We start from the raw sequence: 19,526 nt of genomic DNA, 5'->3' as shown, positions 1-19,526 counted from the left end.
ACTAATATATGGTTCACAAGTGTAAATGTATAAGATGGCAACAATAATGAGTATTTATATACTTTCTTCTGTACAACCAAAATCTTTTTGCTATCAGTAGAAATGTAGATGATACAAGTCAATCCGTTCTCAGCCAATCCTATTTTCAAAAATTAAACTTCCATCAGCTGACAAATAATCATTTACTGAAATCCAAGAATGAAATTCAAGTTTCATATTCTGTTGTTGGATGGAATTTTGATGTGGGCTAGTTCTTCTAACCATGATGATCTGCTCATCTTGCCTCCGAGAATTCCAAGCAACTTGAATAAATGCCCAAGACAGAGAAAAAAAAAATTGTAAGCATAGTCACATGAATTATGGGGAAGCTCTTAATCTTCAACAAAATTTACAGTTTGTACATATGGAGTTGTTTGAGATAAACTTCCAGCCATATTTCTATCTTGAAAACTTGTGCGTTATTAGATTGATGTGTCAGGAAAATTTTAACTAAACAACGAAGAAGGTTCAACACAATCAACCTGCAGGCGGTGGGAAGGGGATTAAGAAATCCTTGCCGCCTAGTTTTGGCCATTTGCATCTCATAGGACATACTATAAAGTTGATGTAACTTAGACTCATTGACTCCGACAGTGATGCAAAATCTTTTTGAGGATTTTAACATGTACTCTATACCTTTTTTTTTTACAATAAACACAACTTGAAGTTACTTGCATGCAGCACACCAAGCATATGCAATATGCTAGAAGAAAGCTTCTTCCAATTAAAAATTCTTATGTACCTATTTGAAACGAAAGCTATGGAGATAGATTCTCATCATCTGAACTAGAGTTGTTGTCCATTCGCCGCCCCATTATTGCAGGAAATAGCCGTGGACGTATATCTGTAGACTGCTGAGATGACACTGATGGAGCCTCTTTCTTGGTAATCCTCCCTCTCTTCATTCCGGCATCTCTAACTTCTTTACATGCCTTATCTAACATTCTCAAGAAATCACGTACAATTGCAAACAAGCGCAGGCCTTCATCCTTTCCTGCATTCCCATGGAAGTAATCTGCAGTACTTTTCACGAGAGCCATTATTTTCTTTTCTTCCTCCAAAAGCCCTGAAATATCAGCTTCCACAAACTCCACAAAATTGGCTAGCACATGATTGAATTCGCTGTCTTCATCCAGACTCTTCATCTCAGCATTTAAGAAACCTTTAATTTTTATCAATGATTGGCTGAGTTTTGATACTGTAGATGTTAAAAGATCAGCATCTATGAATGCTGCCTTTTTAACATCTTCCAGTTCATTGCTTAAACCTGAAACCACCAGAAGACCAAGCCTGCGATAGTGCTCTTCTGATTCTTCAGTGAAATCGTCAGTAAAATCATCTGTCTTCATGCTGGATAGGCTCTGACTTTCTCTGGCTGTACGGACAGCTCGTATGCCTTCAGAACGGATAATCTCCTGAACAACGAAGTGCAGTAGTGTGGTCTTGCCATCCGTTCCCTTTACATCAGACAGTTTCAAGAGAGTGTCAAGCTTAAATGCATGTGCACCACCTCGGTAGGTACCATCATTCATGCGGTTTCCAGTTTTGAGAACCGCTTCTAAGAGTTTTAGGAATAGTCTGCTATTTCTTAGTTTGTTACAAGCAACCTGCCATTTAAAACGAGGCATGGTTATATAATTATGAACATCTGATACTGTTTTCTAAAGCAATAGAAGATCTGGCACATTAATGCAACATTCCACATAACCTTTTTAGCATATTAACTAAGAGAATGCCATAGTCCCCAATCCTGTACCTATGTATGTATACTAAATAGGAAATATTATATCAGAAATATAGCAATATAAAATTAAGTGTGAGACACAATTCCTATCTCTAGTGTCTCACCTCTAGAGTTGCCAAGGATTCTTTAATGTTAGAGACCTCCTCCTGAAGGGAACTCATGAATAGAAGTGACTCTAGTCGTTTAAATGCAAATGGAATGTCAACCAAGATTTTGAGGAATTGCTCTGCAGGGCCAAGTTGAGAAATATCACCACTATATAGCCTGAGCTTCAGTTCCTCTTCTGTTGACGGTGCCATCTTCAACAAAGTTTGAAGAAGCTCAACGGGAAGCTCATTACCTGATTCAATTAAATACTAGTAAGTTTTTGATGACTTCAAACCCAACAGTAAAGCATTTACTAAACAACTTTGGCTAGGTGGATATGAAACAAGGCATTAACTGTCATATACAGGCTGTTCATTGCAAGTAAAACAAATAATAGCAAGTAAAACAAATAATTCATTGCTTCTTTGGGGTAGGTTTACACAAGTTTTAATTATGTACAGGCCGTTCATCCTTATTTTCTTTAACATATTATGCTCACTTGTCATTACACAAGCATAGTAATGAGGATGAATGGCCAGCAGACAACATGCTTGAATCACCCATGAAGGTGAACTTCGTCTGAATCCCCCTCACCCCAGTTGATGTCAGCTAAAAAATAAAATACTTGAATCCTCCAAAATAGTTTTCTTACAAAACTTGCTTCTTTCATCTGGCAGAATAATAACAATCAATGCTTTATACGCTGTTCATTATGAATAATTTTACACACTGCAAGCTAACAAGAATTATTAACTAATTACGAAAAAATGGTGATGTTAAAAATATGATATAGGGTTATTAATAATTAACTATAGAGAAAATTCAAACTCAACCTAGCAATTCTATATCAACTTCTGGAGTTCCTAACTGGTCCACCAGATAACACTCATCTCAATTGGTTCAAATCTAAACTTAGATGAAGATTCAAGACTTCTTTTTTTCTTTTTTCTATCATTACAAATCTTGAAATTTCAGATGTAAATCCAACATGACATAATTATTTATTTGCTTCTCATAGCACACATTTTATTACCAAGCAGCATCAACTATTTCCTTAAACACAGCAGTTTCTTGTGGGTCCAATTATGGGGAAGCTCTTCACTGATGAAGTTAGAATATACCCTTGAGCTGAAGCACATAACATATAAAATGAAAAGGTTTGAATACAAAAAGATTGATTTGGAATTTAAGAGTGGATATTAAGGAAAAATTCTCCACGTGTAAGGAATAAAGGGCACACCATATAAATGAACTGTACTCAATTGATATTTGATAGTTGAAGAATTTTCTTAATGTATTTTTTCCCTACGATAAGGAACTGAGAGAGAGAGAGAGAGAGAGAGAGAGAGAGAGAGGGAGGGAGAGAGACCTTCTTGAAGAGCGTCAATGACTTCTTCTGTTGTCACATTCAAGGCTCGTAGAAGAATTGATAAATTTTGTGCCTTCTTAGCATCAATAATCTGAATATACTGGATTGACGGTTCAAGGGACGCCAACTCTCTCTTGCGGTTAATTTTATTTTTATCCATGTTGTTATAACCAAATAGAGACTCTATCATCTCCTCATTGAACCTGAAAAATTGTAATGAATTCAGAGGTTAAAACGACTGATTTGACTTTTGCTTATTCATGGAATTTGAAGTTATATTGATAGAGGTATATCCTTACTGAAATGATCCAGAATTGATCTCATGCCAAACCATTGATTGATCAGGGTTGGCAAGAAGAACCTTATCCCAGAAGAATGGCTTTAACTTGGTTTTTGGGGCTCCAGATTCACCATCAAGATCACCTCCCTCGCTAGAATCATTACTTCCTCGATGATTTAGTCCAAAATGTGAAGGTTGATATTTCCCAGGCATTGCTTTTGGTGGAGCAGGTGGAGGGCGAGCAACTTTAGGTGGTGGTGGGGGTTTAGGAGCAGAAGGAGCAATAGGAGGAGGAGGAGGAGGAGGAGGAGGTGGTGGTGGACATGGTGGAGCAAGAGACATAGTAACTGATCTTCCAGGAGGAGGCTTTAAATGAAGAAGTGGAACTGGCCCTGTACCTTCTGATGATAATTCCCCAGCCAGTGTGGAATCATTGGTTCCATGCTTCATGGACATGTTGGTAAGGAAAGAAGGATTCACTCCGCTATTAATACTGAAATCTTTGTTACTTGAATTTCCTATACTAACAGACTTTTGAGAAGAACCTGAAAGATTAAACTTACACACATCATCAGAAAATGCACTACTATAATGGAAGATAATAATGAGCCAATGATAAATAAAAACTGACAAAAGAATACCACCTGAGAAATCACTCATACGTAAGTTGAGAAGTGGCCTCTCATCTCTTTGTCCCTTTTTAGGTCCAATTTTGTTGCTTCCACCCTTAAGACAGCAAATGAGGAGCAGTGCAAGAAGGGCAAGGACTCCTACTGCAGTTGCAGCAGCAACCACAATTTTTTTCATCTGATAGCTATCGTCCTTTTTCGGTGAATTCTGTGGAACAACAGAGTGATGTGGTGGCAAATGTTTAGGACGTGGAGGAGGTGAGCTGATCACATCAAGTGAAGGAGCTGGCGCTTCAGGGGGCTGAACAGGGGGGTTTGGATTTGGAGATGAAGAACTGGAAGGTGCTAGATTAGATGGTGCTGGACCATAATTAGGTGATTCTGCTTCTGTTGTGCTAGGAGCTGGAGCTGGACTTGTTGCTATCTGTCCAGGTGACTGACTAACCAGATGTCTTCTGGGGGCATTTGGCAAACTGAAAAGCAACTCAGCGCACTTGATGAACCTATTGTTGAAGCTATCTTCATCAGGATGAAACAGAAAACTTTTTCTTCTTAAGCAATCCAAAACTAGTTGTCTCATATGGGGAGGTAGAACCCTTATGGCTTTGTCTATTTTTCTTTTTGGCAGCAATCTTGATTTTGTATTCCTGATTGCATCCTGTAGGATGTTCAAGTCAAAATCTTCAAGAAGATCCTTCCTGTCTATCAATTCTTTCCTGCAATGGACCCATACCTGCTCCACCTGTAGTCAGAATATTGCATCAAATATCTCTGTAAATCATTCAAACCTAACTCTAAAAAATTGATATTTTCTGAGTTCAGTGTGAGAACTATAAAATTTCCATTACTTCCCTTAATTGCTGTTGCATACCTCGAATCACTAGAACCCTTACTTGTATCAAGGAAGGCAAGAAAAGATGATGCAACAAGTGAGGATTTCTAGTACATACACGTACATTAACAAGAATGCACTTGTGTAAAGATTATGGAAAGTAAAATCATTTATCTACATAGCTAAATCAGTTTGAAAAACAGTAGTTACTATAGATCTGCCATTCTAGATCTAGTATTCAGTCTTTTGGATTGGCATCTATTCTCTATTGTTGTATCTCAACTATCATAAGTGCTTAGATGAGACTGAACCTGTTTCTTACACTTATCTGCTTTTTTAAAACACCAGAACAAGTAAAACGGCTAGCAAAGAGCAGGTCCTTGAACTTGTTGTAGGGTCAACCTATAAACACAGCCTAAAAGCCAAAAACATTTGAAGCTCCAATGTGCTGTTACTTGCAAATTGATTTTCCCAGGTATTTGCAAACAGAATATCTAAAAATATTCTTACTTTTGGTCATCATAACATTTGCTTCCAATGTCACATGTAGAGGAAGAGACGAATTAACTGTTAGACTGTTAGTAGCAACCAAGAGTAGAACACAATTGGGGAGCTAGCTAATCTTCCAATTATGAAAGAGTGTTTATTGCTTTCAGCAGAAAATAATGGCAAAAATAAGGTGCAAAAAGTTGCATAGTTTCATTTGAAGGAGCAAGAATGTATCATTCACAGATATACCCTCATTGCTCTCTCACCTGCTCATTTGACTAAATAGTATAACCAGGGACGAAACCAAGATTTGAACCTGGGGGGGCCAAAGCATGAACCAAAAAAATTTCAAGTGACATGGTTTATTATAAAAAAAAAAATCATGGTAGGCAAAATAATTGCATTTTATTACCATAAATATTTAAGTCAAGAAGGAAATAATATGAACCAAAAAAGTTGAAAGTTACAATATGATATTCTAACATTTTCAAAGAAGAAGAATAAAAAAAGAAGAGGACTTCGGATCTCCAGATTTTGGGTAATTGGAATAAAAATGTTGATTTTATCACGTTGACCAACTCACCAATATGATAAACTCATACTTTTGGATGCAATCAAAAATCACACTAATGAAGTTTTCAAAACTTTGTTTGAGGATTTTAAAAAATTGGGATATTAATATTAAGAGTTGGCAATGCTACATCATTAATATTGGTTTCTAAAAGAATTTTGCATTTTATCTTTTCAAAAAATTTTAAATATTGTAATTGACTTTTCCATAATTTATAAATCACTTAAAAAGTCATATAAATTATTGTCACTCCAGTAAGGGAATTTTTTTTTCTATGAGATTTTTTTGGTTTTGAATTATTGAATTATGATATTGGTGATTTGTGAATTTTTTGTTGTGTTGTATTTAGACGATGGAGGGGCCACGGGCCCAAAGAAAGGGTTAGATGATTAGTTTCTTTTGGACTATTTGGACCAATCCAAAAATTTGAGGGAGCCAACTATAAACTCTAAAATATGAGTTTTCTAATATACTAAATTTTTTCAAAGAAATGGTTTTTTTTTTTTTGTTGGGGGGGGGGGGGGGTCCTTAGTGGGTCCGTCCCTGAGTATAACCATTCAAAATTATGAAAAATGAGACAGAAAGCAAGACATTTATGTAGACCTAATTTTAGAAAATCAGTCTTCCTTTCTACCACTGCCAAAGGATATCTTTGTGATGAACAAAAAAACGTTGTCACATTAGGAGTTTTCCACTTTATACTTTACTAACTACAAACTACAGTATCCCATTGGGACAGAGGAATTTTTTTTTTTTTTTTTCCTCTTTGTGACATCATTTCTTAGTCATCAAGCTGGAAATATTTTTGAAAGCTCAAATACTCTACTAAGTATATTTATCTAAATCCCTCTTTCACTATTGAGAATTCAAAAGGTTGGATTAGAGTTCTCCAAAGTTGTCATAGGATGGAAGGCCAGAATTGACAGGGCCTTATGCTAAATTGAATTCAATTAAATCTTTTCTCTTGAACTTTTTGTCACCTTTGATTTAATTTAGACCCAATTTGATCCATTAATATCACAAACTTAATATTTACAGACTCAACTAATATTCTAAAGAAAGTGATCATCAAGAATCAACAAGCATTATAGTCAAATTCTCTTCATTTCAGAAATCATAAAACTCAGGAAACTGGCATTATTACTTCTTTGACAATTCCCACAAACCGAAGCAGAGTCATAAGGCAACCAATTGCAAACTACCATCCTAATACCAGAACCGCAAAATGGGTTTAAATCTGAAAAACCATAATTGCTACTAATAATTCAAACACAGCAAAAATTAAAATAAAATAATGCATGAGTTTTCATACCATTTCATCTTGTTCATGCGTTTTTGAGGAATCTCCATTGCTAAAAAATGTGTCCATGGTCCTCCTCTTCGCGTCTGATCCCCCTATCGCCAATGTGCAAAGCAAACTCAGGAAGACAACCGCATAACCAGCCCTTCTCAATTCCATGTCTTCCCAAATCACTCAAACCGCATATTTTCCTTCTCATTTCATCGGAATTTGAATGAAAATCCTTCAAAACCACTCTAACCAAACCAAACCAAACAAAACAAATATTTATAATCTCTCCTTCTCAAATAGCCTTTAGCTTCCAATACCGCTACGTATAATTCAACATTATGAATTGGAATTCGAACGTGACCATGATACATGTACACCAAACATGTGTATCAAAGATTGATATAATGCTCAAAAGTGATCATGTTAAGGCAATATCTTTGCAAGAACCAATGCCACCAACGTAAAAGAATTAAAGAAACCAAATCATGCAAAGCTCTAAGCCAACCCAGAAGCTGAAAACTTTGTTTGAATCCGAATTTTTGGGTGGTACGGATCAAATTTTTTTCTTCTTTTTTTTTTCCAAAAATAGTTTTTGAATGTGTATGGAAGAATTTTCTGTTGGGATTTTTTTTCATGCGAAAGATTTGATTTTTTTAGGAGAGACGAAGAGAGAGAGAGAGAGAGAGAGAGAGAGAATGACGCGTAGAGACTCAAAAAGACGTGAAGAGAACAATGAGGGACACCCATGAAATATTTATAATCTCTCCTTCTCAAAATTAATTTTTGCTATCTTTTCCTCTCTCTTTTTTTACATTTGTTTTTTTTCAAAATAAATCTAATCGCTTAATACTAATTTACCTGTTTACAATGATCAATGTCTACTAGAGCACGTTACACTCACATCATCCACAAATAAAGTTGTGTATACAATTTTTTTAACTGAAATTGTGATTTCTAATAATTTTCCTTATAAAATTATCATATTATAATATATATATATATATATATATATATCATATCATATCATCATATAATAAAAGTTGGGTTTAGACGCCGTGGTTACGCCATGTGACTTCACCAAATTGTAGAAATTTTATTAAATTTTTAGATTTTTAAAAAATTAAAAATGAATAGTATATTACCAGGACTCTAATTCATTTTTATCATTAAGTAGTTTATCTCTTTAAAAAAATAATTAAAAAAATTGCTTCACATCTACTTCATGTAAGATTGTAAGTGTAGATTAATAAAAAAATTATACAGATATTATTATTAATTTTTTACAATTTTTTTCTTAGCTAAATAATCTTGATACTTATCTACTACTACTTCTCAATCCTAGAGTATATCTATTTAACCGACATTACTAAGATAGACTCATGTGTTCCTATTCCAATCGAAGCTGAACCCAAAAGCTAGTTTCTATCTGTGAGTTTCTCTCTATCTATATAGTTTTGTTTGTCTTTTGTTGGCTTTTCTGTTTGGTTAGAATGATTCTTTTGTGAAATTTCTTGTGCAAGTGAAGTGAGTATTCTCAGAATGTGACAATAACCCATGTTTTTATATGGTGATTTCATAAATGGGTATTCCCCAAATTGGTTTATTTCTAATAATTATGTGAGTTTGATTGTGTGTGTGAGGTTTTATGTGTTAAATTTGACATGGGTATTTCCTGAATTTACATGGGTGTGTGACTCTTTGTTTGTTGACTGATGATCGGTTATTCTAAAATTCCTTTGTTACTATATATTGCAAAGGAGTTTGCATGAGAGTATGAAGATGAAGGCTGGGAAGATTTTCTTGTTTCTTCTTTGTTTGAATGTGATTACCATTGGAGTGGTAAAGAAGCTCCCTTTTGTGTTTTGTTCCTTAAATCTTTGATTTTTTTTTTTTTTTTAACTACTAAGATTGTAGGTAAATTAATATTAAATTAATCAGGACTTTAATTCATTCATATCTCAAATTCAAAAAATCAAGACTCTAATTCATTCTTATCTCTAACTCATTGATATCATAAAGTAAGTGTATCTCTTAAAAAAAAAAAAAAAAAAAAAAAAAAAAAAAAAAAAAAAAAAACATACGGCTTCCAGTAAGGTTTTTTTTTTTTTTTTTTTTTTTTTTGGGTATTAACTTTAACGTAAACAAAAAAAATTAAAAAAAAAAAAACTAATAACAATCTAGCTAATAACGATAATCATTTTTTTGGGATAAAGTATTTTTAAAAAAACTAATATGTAATTAACCTAAACTTCTTGATTAGGTAACTTCAAGGAGTTTAGAGTATTTGATTTTTACTTAGACTCCTTTTCTAGGTGAAGTATGTATATATATACACCGTTAGTCAGTGTAGTTTTTCATTCTCCAACTTATTGTACAATTTTTTTTTTTAGGCTTCCATTTTTCTACCTACAATCATGTAGGTATGTATTTTTTACTCTAAATTTTTATTATAATCAATTAAATATGTTTTATGTATTTGTTGCCTTTTGTTTAAGCTAATTTCCTTCTTCTTTTTTTGAGGGGGTAATTTCCTTATATTTGATCTAATTCATACGTTAATGGTTTGATCGAACTTAATTATTTTGTTGTCCAATATATATGTAAGTTGTCGTAGTAAATTCCAATCATAGATTATTAAATTTACATACAATTTTGCAATCTATGTGGTACCTTTTTTTTTTTTTTTTTTTTTTTTTTTTTTTGTCAAGAAAGATTTCAAGCATTCTAAGAAAGGTTTGTAATCTAGATGTAGAATTTTGAATTTTTTTTTTTAATTAGAACAAAGGTTTTATTCCTCGAATAGTTCTATCTTTGAAAAGTGGTCAATTTTATATTACTTTTTCTAAAGATTTTAATCATTAATATTATTGTTAAGAATACTACAAATCACTTATATTGTAGATTCATTAGATATAAAATTCATATGCGAATAGTGTGATACATGTAACTACAAATGATATTATAGCACAATTGGTATGTTAGAAAATAATTTTGTATTAAGGTGCTGCATTTTATATTTGATGGTTGTTATACCAATGCAATTTATTCCTTTCATTATAATAATTACTTATTTGGTTATAATAATTATATATATTCTACAAGTTTTAACATAAAACCGTGCAACACACGAACATTACATATCATATACTATATAATAAAAGTTGAGTTTAGAAGTCGTGATTATGCCATGTAGCTTCACCAAGTTGTAGAAATTTTGTTAGATTTTTAAAAATATATATAATTATTTTTGGTTTCACACTAATTGTTCATATCAACATTACTTAAAAAAAAAAATTCATAGTACACGTATACAACTACTAATATCAACCTTTAATTCTATTTTTTATTTTTTTTTAAACACCTCATGGATAGCAAAATTATAATTGTTCTTATTGATTTTTTTTATACATCTCTATCAATTTTTAGATAAATACAAATACTTTACCCTTTTTTTTTGTGAGAGTTTCAATCTACAACGTCCGCTTCTGATGATAACTCTTTATCATCAGACCAAGACACCAATCAGTTTTTGTTGTAGGCGGGAATTGAACCCCAGATATCTTATACAACTATTAGAGACTTTACCAATTGAGCTAACTGGAACTCACTTCCTTATACTATTACACATATTACCAAGACCTTATGGAATCTACCAAGCAGCAAAATCTAGACCAATGCAAAGAAAATATTAAAAAGATGGCACATAATTTTTAGCTTAAAAATGAGTCCACTTATAAACTTTTTAAAAATAAATTATAATATAGATGAGACTTCTTTATCATTTTCTTATTTATTTATTTATTTACTTATTTTTGGGTCATGCTATACATGTTTATATCTCTATGCCGTTTTGGCAAAAGTGAGTAAGTGACCACATAATTGATATTCTTTTTCTTTTTTTGACAGAAAGGTAGTTGTGAGTTGTGACTACACAAGGGATTGTTTACAATTTTTTTATTTTATTTTATTTATTTATTTAAAGAAGATGTCTAAGGAACAGTTGACTTGAAACAAACAAGCGTTTTTATTAGCATATTTGTAGACCCAATAGAATGTTAGTGTCATACGGACCCATTTTGTTTATTAATATAAATCAAATTTGGTTTAACATGCCAGCTCGATGCCAGTATGTGTTTGCTGAGATAAAATACGAACTTTCAATTTATTTTCACAGTTCTTTAAGATTGTGACAAATGTTCCAATTAATCTTCCCTTTCTCTTTCATTAATTGGGGTCAAATTAAAGTCATTTATTATTATTAATATTTTTTTTTCTTTTATTTGAGATAAAACTATTCTAGCCTAATTTAGTATATGCGTATGGAGCTCATTCTTAGAGACTTGAGAACTCTGGCCCTTGCCCTCTCACACCCCTAATCTTACAAGCATTTGTGAAATAATCATCAAGTCAATGATGTGTGGTGATATTGTTTTTTATATTATTTTTAAAAGGATGAATTCATTTTTTCTTTTTTATTGCTTTGCTTGTGAGTTGTGAGGCTTCTTGAGTTTTTCTCTCTCTCGACCAATTTATAAGTTTATGTTTTAATCAACTCCCAAGAGGCATTAATATGCTTTCTAGGATATGAATTAGCAAGTTGCAGGTGTCTTTCAAGATTAAAGTGAGTGGTTAACGATATAACACATTTTGAAACTTAAGCTGATGGGTAAAGTTTCAAAATAAGTTATATTGTTAACCACTCAGCTTAAGTTCCAAAATATGTTATATTGTTAACCATTTACTCTTGTTACTTCAATCTTGAAAGATACCTACAATTTGTGTAAATAAGCCTTGAAACCAAAGTTTCTATTAAGCCCATAAGACTAGGTTGGCAAACTATGGGTGTGTTTGGATAGAACTTATTTTGCTGAAACTGAAAACTGAAAACACTATAGCAAAATAATTTTTAAATGTGTGAATAGTACTGTGGGACCCATTTTTAATGAAAAAGTTGATAAAAAGTGTAATTTGTGGGTCCGTGAACAGTGCATATGTGCACTGTTCACTGCAGAAAGTCAACAATTGCGGTTACTGTTCATTGAACAGTAACCGCAATACTCCAAATGAAAACGCGTGAAAAAAAAAAAAAAAAAAAAAAAAAAAACAGAAACGCAACGCAACGCAACTTAAGTCCAACCCAAACACACACTATGACTTTGTGTAATCAAAAATAGGAATCTTGTGTTTGAAGCCAAGTTCAAGTTCAAGTTCAAGACAAGCCAAGGTTCAAGCAGCAAAAGACCTAAAGTTTCTAGAATCTCAACTCCAACTTGATTCCATCTCGACTAGGGTGTGTGTGGGTTGGAGTGGGCGGGTGGAAGGCAATATTTTTAACTAACCCACCAATGGCAAGTTAGGAAAATTCCAATCTACCGCCAACCCACTAATCTATAAATCCGGTGAATCAGTTGAAAATATTAATGGTTTCAACTCGTCGAGTTGACAAATGCAATTAGCTAAATGAAATTATTTCAATTAAATTGGATTATAGTTTCTTCCCTCAAGTAAAAAAAAGGAAATAAATAATTGAAATTTTTATTAAAAATAATCACAAATACTACATTATTTTTATTAGAATGACTAAAATTTTATCACACAAAAAATAAAAATATCTCAGAATCTTAAATTAGATATGTACATAGAGTAAAAATAATATTAAAATCTTAAATACAGTGGTTGGAGTTTATTAGGAAGAGAAATAGGAAAATGAAAAAATAAAAAGAAAGAGAAAGAGATGAGAGAAATAAAGTGGGTGTGTATGTGAGGTAGAATTTTGCAACATATCTATATATAGGTGGTCAAGTCGGGTTGTGGCGGGTTAGAAATATCTCAACCCGTTATTCAAGCCAACCCACAAAATTATCTATCTAACCCACCCAACCCCACATGTCTCACTTAATAGACCTGTATGGATAGGGTTGGGCAGGTTAGTGGGCCAAGCGTTTTTTTTTTTTTTGCACAGTTCTCAACCAATCAAGTCAAAATCTTGACCAATCAAGATTCGTTCAAGTTTTGTTTCATGGTTACGTTTCTTTCAATAGTTTGATCAAGGTTTTTGTGGTTTTCAACTCAAATATAAAAGCAATCCTAGAGCATGTTTTTCAAGACTTTTGGAGAGGCATATTTTGTACACAAGCATTGGAGATCTTCCAAGATCCTCTTAAGGCGTCAGCTGAAGATCTAACTCAAGTTCTAAAGATCTAGTAATTGAAGTGAAGTTGCTACAAACTAGTTACACTGAAATTGTTGGTACAAACCTTCAAGTTGGTACTTGAAGTCGTGAGCAATAGGTTCATGTTCATTAAAGTCTATAATAGAAGTGCTTTTGGATTCATGACTACGTGAGGTGCATGAGGTACTAGTAGATTTAGGGTAAAGTATATTTGAAAACTTTCATTCTATTCTAGTGGATTTTGTTTTACCTTAGGATTGAAAGGTTAAACTCTCTCAATGGTTTTTATTGCGGGACAAGTTGTTCCATTGGTTTTCCTTGAGTCACCATTGGTTTTCGAGCATAATTGGATTAAAACTCATCTTGACTGTAAAACTTGGCAACTTGCCACAATTAGGGCCTAAATCCCTAACAGATTCAACAATTGTTTTCTTCTCTTCTCCATCTTCATATCTTGAATCTTTGTCTTTCTCTAAACGTTGAACTTTGTTATCAATCCATCAAAGAGTAACCATCATTGTTTCTCTAAATCTTCCCACAATCCCTAATCCTTTCCTTTTTCCACCATAGCAATATAATGTGTAATTGTAATTGAATCTCTAATCCTTTTTCATTGTTCTTTTGGTGAGCGAGCAATTTTGTTTTTTCTTGTAGAGAGTCATGGGCTATGGGATGGTAGCAATTGGGCATAAAACTAACAAAATAGCTTGTCACATTAATTAAAGGGCCCAATTAATGGGTACGTTTAGGGCATTTGTTAAAAAATCATTTTAGGGAAGTTTTAATACAACTTTTATGGGGAAAATGTGTTAAAAAAAAATCAATTTTTTTTTCTTTTCCCCTAAAATAGTTTCTAAAATATTTTTTTAATAAATGCCCTCAGGGCATCCTTTAGAAAAATCCTTTAATAAAATTGATTGTGAGATTTACTATTTATGTGAGATAAAGGAGTGCTCATTTATAGCACTTTTAAAGTATTTTATAATTTTTTATTTTGTTAGAGTACCAACATGAAAAAAGTTAAAGATCTTAAAACAACACCATAAAAGTTCCAGAGGTCTTATCGCAATTCCCCCAAATATAGGTTTCATTCTCATGGTATATGTAAGCTTGTTGGTATTGAAAAATTGGCCCAAAGATGCAATTCATAGTGCAAGAATTCAAATCAAAATCTACTATGAACTTATTTGTGTTTTTAAGTATTTTTTATAAGGAAAGAAGTTTATTATGGTATTTATTAATGAAAATTCTCTTTTTCTCTCTCCTCACTTATTCCTACCTTCTCTCATTTATCACTCATTAATGCAAATTATTAATCATGATTGATTCCCTCTTACAGTCTCTCTATTTGTTACATTCATATGGCATGATCAATAATGCACCAGTAATCGTCATCGATTCCATTCATAAATCATAACTTGACGTGAGTAACGGACTTGACTTACCAACACGAATTAGGATTTAAGAGCACATCAATCACAATCTGACATGCGCGTATCGAGTCAATAATAATGACCCGACAATATCATTTTGGAAAAGCCAATTCCTCATTTATGATTAGAGCCATTAATCACAAGGAAAAATTTTCTTATAATGACACCATTTTAGGGCTTGCTATTATTTTTCATGACAGCTTCCATTGCCATTGGCCCAGAAAACAAAAATGACTTGTCACCAGAAAGATACATTAAACAGATCACTACAATTCTCAAAACCTCTAGGCACCTCTTTTGTTTTGGGATTTATATAGTAAATCATGTTCCACATTCAACATATTTAGAGAAACGGGGCTACAAAACCACAACAGTACCCAGTAACAGATACTGATCCTACTGCTTGTCATGTAAAACCATGAAAGCTGCCATAATGTCAACCTTGGGATGTGCTACTGCTACCACATTGAAGGTTCCAGTTACTTTGGGTTTTTAGGTAGTCAATACTAAGGTGCGGCCCCCCAAGTGAGCATGTCTTTTGCTGGTGATGATCTTCCATCACTGGATTCCTATAGAACAGTAGCGAAAACTCAGTTACCAAATCTGAGATGCCTTGAACCTCAATTTCCAACAGCTAGTGACTTATGGCTATATGCATATATATTTACAATGCTCAAATGTGCCAAAAAACCAGAAGTACAGATGCTGATAATCTATGAAAAAATTAGACTAAATTCAAGAAATAAAATCTCAATACCTCCTTCCATTAGGATCTACAGACTCTTCAGCCATAAAATTTGAATCCTTTATATCAAGAACAGGTACCTACGAGTAAAATACATTGAAATGATTAACACATTTTACACAAAACAACTACATTAATTGAGAATATTGGTGTAGAAGTTTATAGTAGCTTTTTTTTATTTATCTTTCTCTTACTTCACTTGATTGACTTTCCTTTTCCTTTCCTACTTCAATGCTGTCAGGTTCCAGTGGAACAATTTGTTTACCAAGCAGCTTTGCCTGCTAAAAGGGAGAAGAAAAATTGTTAATTCCAACTTTGACACCAAGAAATAAGTGAGCCGTGCTGAATATACTCACTTTCATCTCTTCAATACGTTGAATAGCATTAGTAAGAAACTTCTGGTGCACTAGAGCATCATAAATCGAGGTGATCTTCTCTGTATCTGGATTGTAGGACCTTTTTTTTTTCCATGTTCACACAAATAAACTCAATTAATGTCAGAATTCTTAAGCCTATGATAAATCACATTCACATAGTTATGTGAATTCTACAAAGTAAATTTGAAAATATAAAGGTAAATGAAAATTTGACCTCATTTTTTGCTGCATTTCATCTTCTAGCTGATTGAGATCATGGAGTTCTTCTCCAAGAGTCTATAAAGCCAAACAGAGAAAAATCATATACTTATGTGTAATTTTTTTGGTTACTCATGAAAAGCACACTCTTGTAAGTTGTAAGGCTAAAACTGTAAATAATTCAAATGCTACCTTAAGTCTGAGCTTGTCATGCCATTACCAGTTTGTGAATCATTTTGATGGAGAAATAAGAGAGAATAAGAGAAGAAAAAAAAAAGTCAGAAGAAAAAACATGCATAAATTGCTAAAGGTCTGTGCTGCTGTGTATGTGTGTGGGAGAGAGAGAAAAAGAAAAGGTCATACTTTGCTATCTGTTCCAGGATTTCTCCTTCATACTTCGAATTCTTGAGGCTTCGATATAAACGCTACAAGTAGAAAGTATAACACAGCAAGGTAAGTTTGCCCATATAGAGAGAGGGGGAAAAGAAAGTGTGGTAATTAATTACCTCTTCATTCTCAATAGGCCTGCACAATCAAACAACAGTATTATGTTATTCAAAGAAAAAAATAATAAAACAAACTTGACTTAAAAATAAGGTATTCAGGATAAACCAAACCACAAATAAAATCAGAAACATTTTCAAAACACACCCTCCTCGTAGTTCATTAGGCCGGTCAATATAACGAAGAAAGATATCCTCAATCCTACAAAAAGCAAGACAAAAATCATCTCAAAATGTATTTGAGAAACAATAGCACAATAGAGGAAGAAAGAGATATAAACCAAGTATTCAAAAATTAATATTGATAATCAACCTTCCATTGCTTGCAAAGCTAGTCAATCGACCAGTAGGAGAGAACATCACAAGACCAACATCTGTATCACATAAAACTGCTAATTCAGAAGCCTTCTTAATAATTCCATCCTTACGCTTACAATATGTTACTTGAAGCGAGCTAGGATTCTCAATTTTCTTCACAATGAGCTTCTTGCGAACCATTGTCAATCACAAGAAGAAAAGATGGAAAACAATTTGTTCTTGAGTACATTGAGTAAATAAAGGGAGTTTATAGGATAAGGAAAGGAGAGTGCATTAATTTGTTCACGCCATGCAAAAGAAAATATTGTTAGGGTAATTTGACAATTGTCAAAGATTCCTGGAGTTTATAGGATAAGGAAAGGAGAGTGCATTAATTTGTTCACGCCATGCAAAAGAAAATATTGTTAGGGTAATTTGACAATTGTCAAAGATTCCTCAATTCATAATCGCTATAGGATTTTTCTGAAGTCATTTGTAGTAAGATTTTCTGGGAAAGTTGTAGATTATCTTGAAAAGCTAAAACGTAAAATTTTTCTAGAGTCAAGCTTACGGTTACTGGATTTGAAAGTTTGTAGAAAAGTTTGATTTTACCAAGATTTTTATAACACAAAATTTTTCTGGCTGATTCCTTCAAGTAAAAAAAGAGGTTTGCGGGAACTACTCAAACCTCAAAACTTTATTATTGAATCATCAAAATGACTTCAATATTCCTTTTTAAGTTTTTATTCACATAATTTTTGTGAATCCATATGAGCGTTAAAGACATTCAAAATTTCGTACCTGATGATATTTTTTAACTAGGGATAATAAGGATTCTAAAAACAAAAAAAAACAAAAAACTAGGGATAATATGACATTTATTACATATGTTTTGATATTGAAAATAAAAATTTTGAGAGAATTATCAGTGTTTTATCAAATAAAAAAAAATTGTTGAAAAAAATATGGCTTTTCTTGAAAATAAACAAAAAAAAAAAAAATAGGGTCATCAAAGTCATTATATATCTATGAAAAAAAAACTAAAAAATAAATCAATATTATTATTACTTGGATTAAAAAAAATTTTAAAAAGAAAGAAAAAGAAAGAAATATATGAGTTGAGTGGATCCATGGGTTCATATATTTGTCTATATAGATCTTACTCATGGATTAACAAAAATGTGCAAAAACTCTATTGTGTGTGATGTGTAAGATATGAATTTCTTAGTTACTAGCGGTTATCCTATACGATGTGCGAGATCTATAAGCTTATTTTGAAATATTTTTTATATAATATTTGGAAAATAAATTCAAATTATATTACACATCATTAAAAAGATAAGAAAGGTAAATTGTAAAAATTAACGTAATTAAGAATATGAATCAACTATCTTAAATGCACCATTATTTTTTCTATTTTTTTATTATGTGTGTTATTAAAGTTGCTTTTACCTTTTGTTGGTTTTGTTCTTAATTTTTGCTAAAAAAAATTAAACTTGTTTAAGAATATCATATTCCAAATTAACAATTTATTATATAAATTTTAGAAAAATAACTATATTTTCCTCCAAAAAAAATATATAAATTCATTTTAAATAAATACATGGAAAAATGCATTTACCTCATTAAAAAATGCATTTACATAGAAAAATTTGCATTTGCCAGTATGGAATCTTGCTTATATATGTACTAACTTACATGTCATTAAAAGGAATTAGAAAAATAAATTGTTAAGATTAATATAATTAAGAATATCAATGTATTTTTTGAGTAACTTTACAAATATTTAATTATTTCTACTAACTTATGTATAAAATTAATTTATATATATATTTTATTAAAGGTTTTATTGAATTTTCTTATACCTCTTAATGATTTTTTTTTTCAATAGTTTTCAAAGCAACTGAATGTGGGCAAACTGCTATATTCCAAATCTATTTTTTTTTTTTAAATTAAAATCAATTGTTTCTAATATAAATTTGAGAAAATTAACCATATAATTTCCTTTAACAAAGCATGGCCACAAAAAAATAAAAAATAAATAAATAAACAAAACACAATTTCCCTATCTTCCACATGGACCCACCACAATTTCTACTTAATTTTTTTTAAAAAAAAATAAGAAAGTTTATTTTCACTTCTAAAGAAGATGTCATGTGATATGACCATTGTAAAGTCTCGATTTACAGTCCAAGATCAAAACATATGGGATATTGGCCCAATGAGCCTAATACAATAAATTTGTAGAGAGTAGGTCGAAAAACTAGACCCTAATGAATTGAACAACGGCTAGTTTTGATTTAAATGATAGTCAAACACAAATAAAAGATTTTGATCTTAATATACTTTCAGTCTGAGGAGGTCCCCCCTTATTTAAATTAATCACCGATGGATACAAAGATAATTTAGCTTGCTACAGTGTTTTATCTCTATTTTTCCGATCCCTCTCTTATGAAGGGTCTCTCACATT

At 32.1% G+C, this 19,526-nt stretch overlaps 2 protein-coding genes across 2 annotated transcripts; both read right to left on the bottom strand.

The window, feature by feature from the left end:
* Position 1: 1 nt before the first annotated feature.
* Positions 2-7,985, bottom strand: LOC115955285 (formin-like protein 3). Its single transcript, XM_031073369.1, has 7 exons — positions 7,353-7,985; positions 4,164-4,890; positions 3,539-4,064; positions 3,240-3,442; positions 1,888-2,123; positions 782-1,646; positions 2-302 (listed from the first exon to the last, which is right to left on the bottom strand). The coding sequence occupies exons 1-6, from the start codon at positions 7,497-7,499 to the stop codon at positions 798-800; spliced, it is 2,688 nt and encodes an 895-aa protein (XP_030929229.1). The 5' UTR covers positions 7,500-7,985; the 3' UTR covers positions 2-302; positions 782-797.
* Positions 7,986-15,686: 7,701 nt separating this feature from the next.
* LOC115956774 (agamous-like MADS-box protein AGL104) lies at positions 15,687-17,302 on the bottom strand. The gene is made up of 9 exons (XM_031075070.1): positions 17,073-17,302; positions 16,908-16,961; positions 16,763-16,781; positions 16,620-16,681; positions 16,449-16,455; positions 16,273-16,334; positions 16,038-16,137; positions 15,876-15,959; positions 15,687-15,761 (listed from the first exon to the last, which is right to left on the bottom strand). The coding sequence occupies exons 1-9, from the start codon at positions 17,255-17,257 to the stop codon at positions 15,687-15,689; spliced, it is 648 nt and encodes a 215-aa protein (XP_030930930.1). The 5' UTR covers positions 17,258-17,302.
* Between the last annotated feature and the right edge of the window lie 2,224 nt (positions 17,303-19,526).

The sequence above is a fragment of the Quercus lobata genome, chromosome 8, assembly GCF_001633185.2.
Source record: "Quercus lobata isolate SW786 chromosome 8, ValleyOak3.0 Primary Assembly, whole genome shotgun sequence".
Lineage (NCBI taxonomy): Eukaryota > Viridiplantae > Streptophyta > Magnoliopsida > Fagales > Fagaceae > Quercus > Quercus lobata.
The sequence above is the reverse complement of the archived record's forward strand: the minus strand, read 5'-3'. Positions and strand labels throughout refer to the sequence as shown.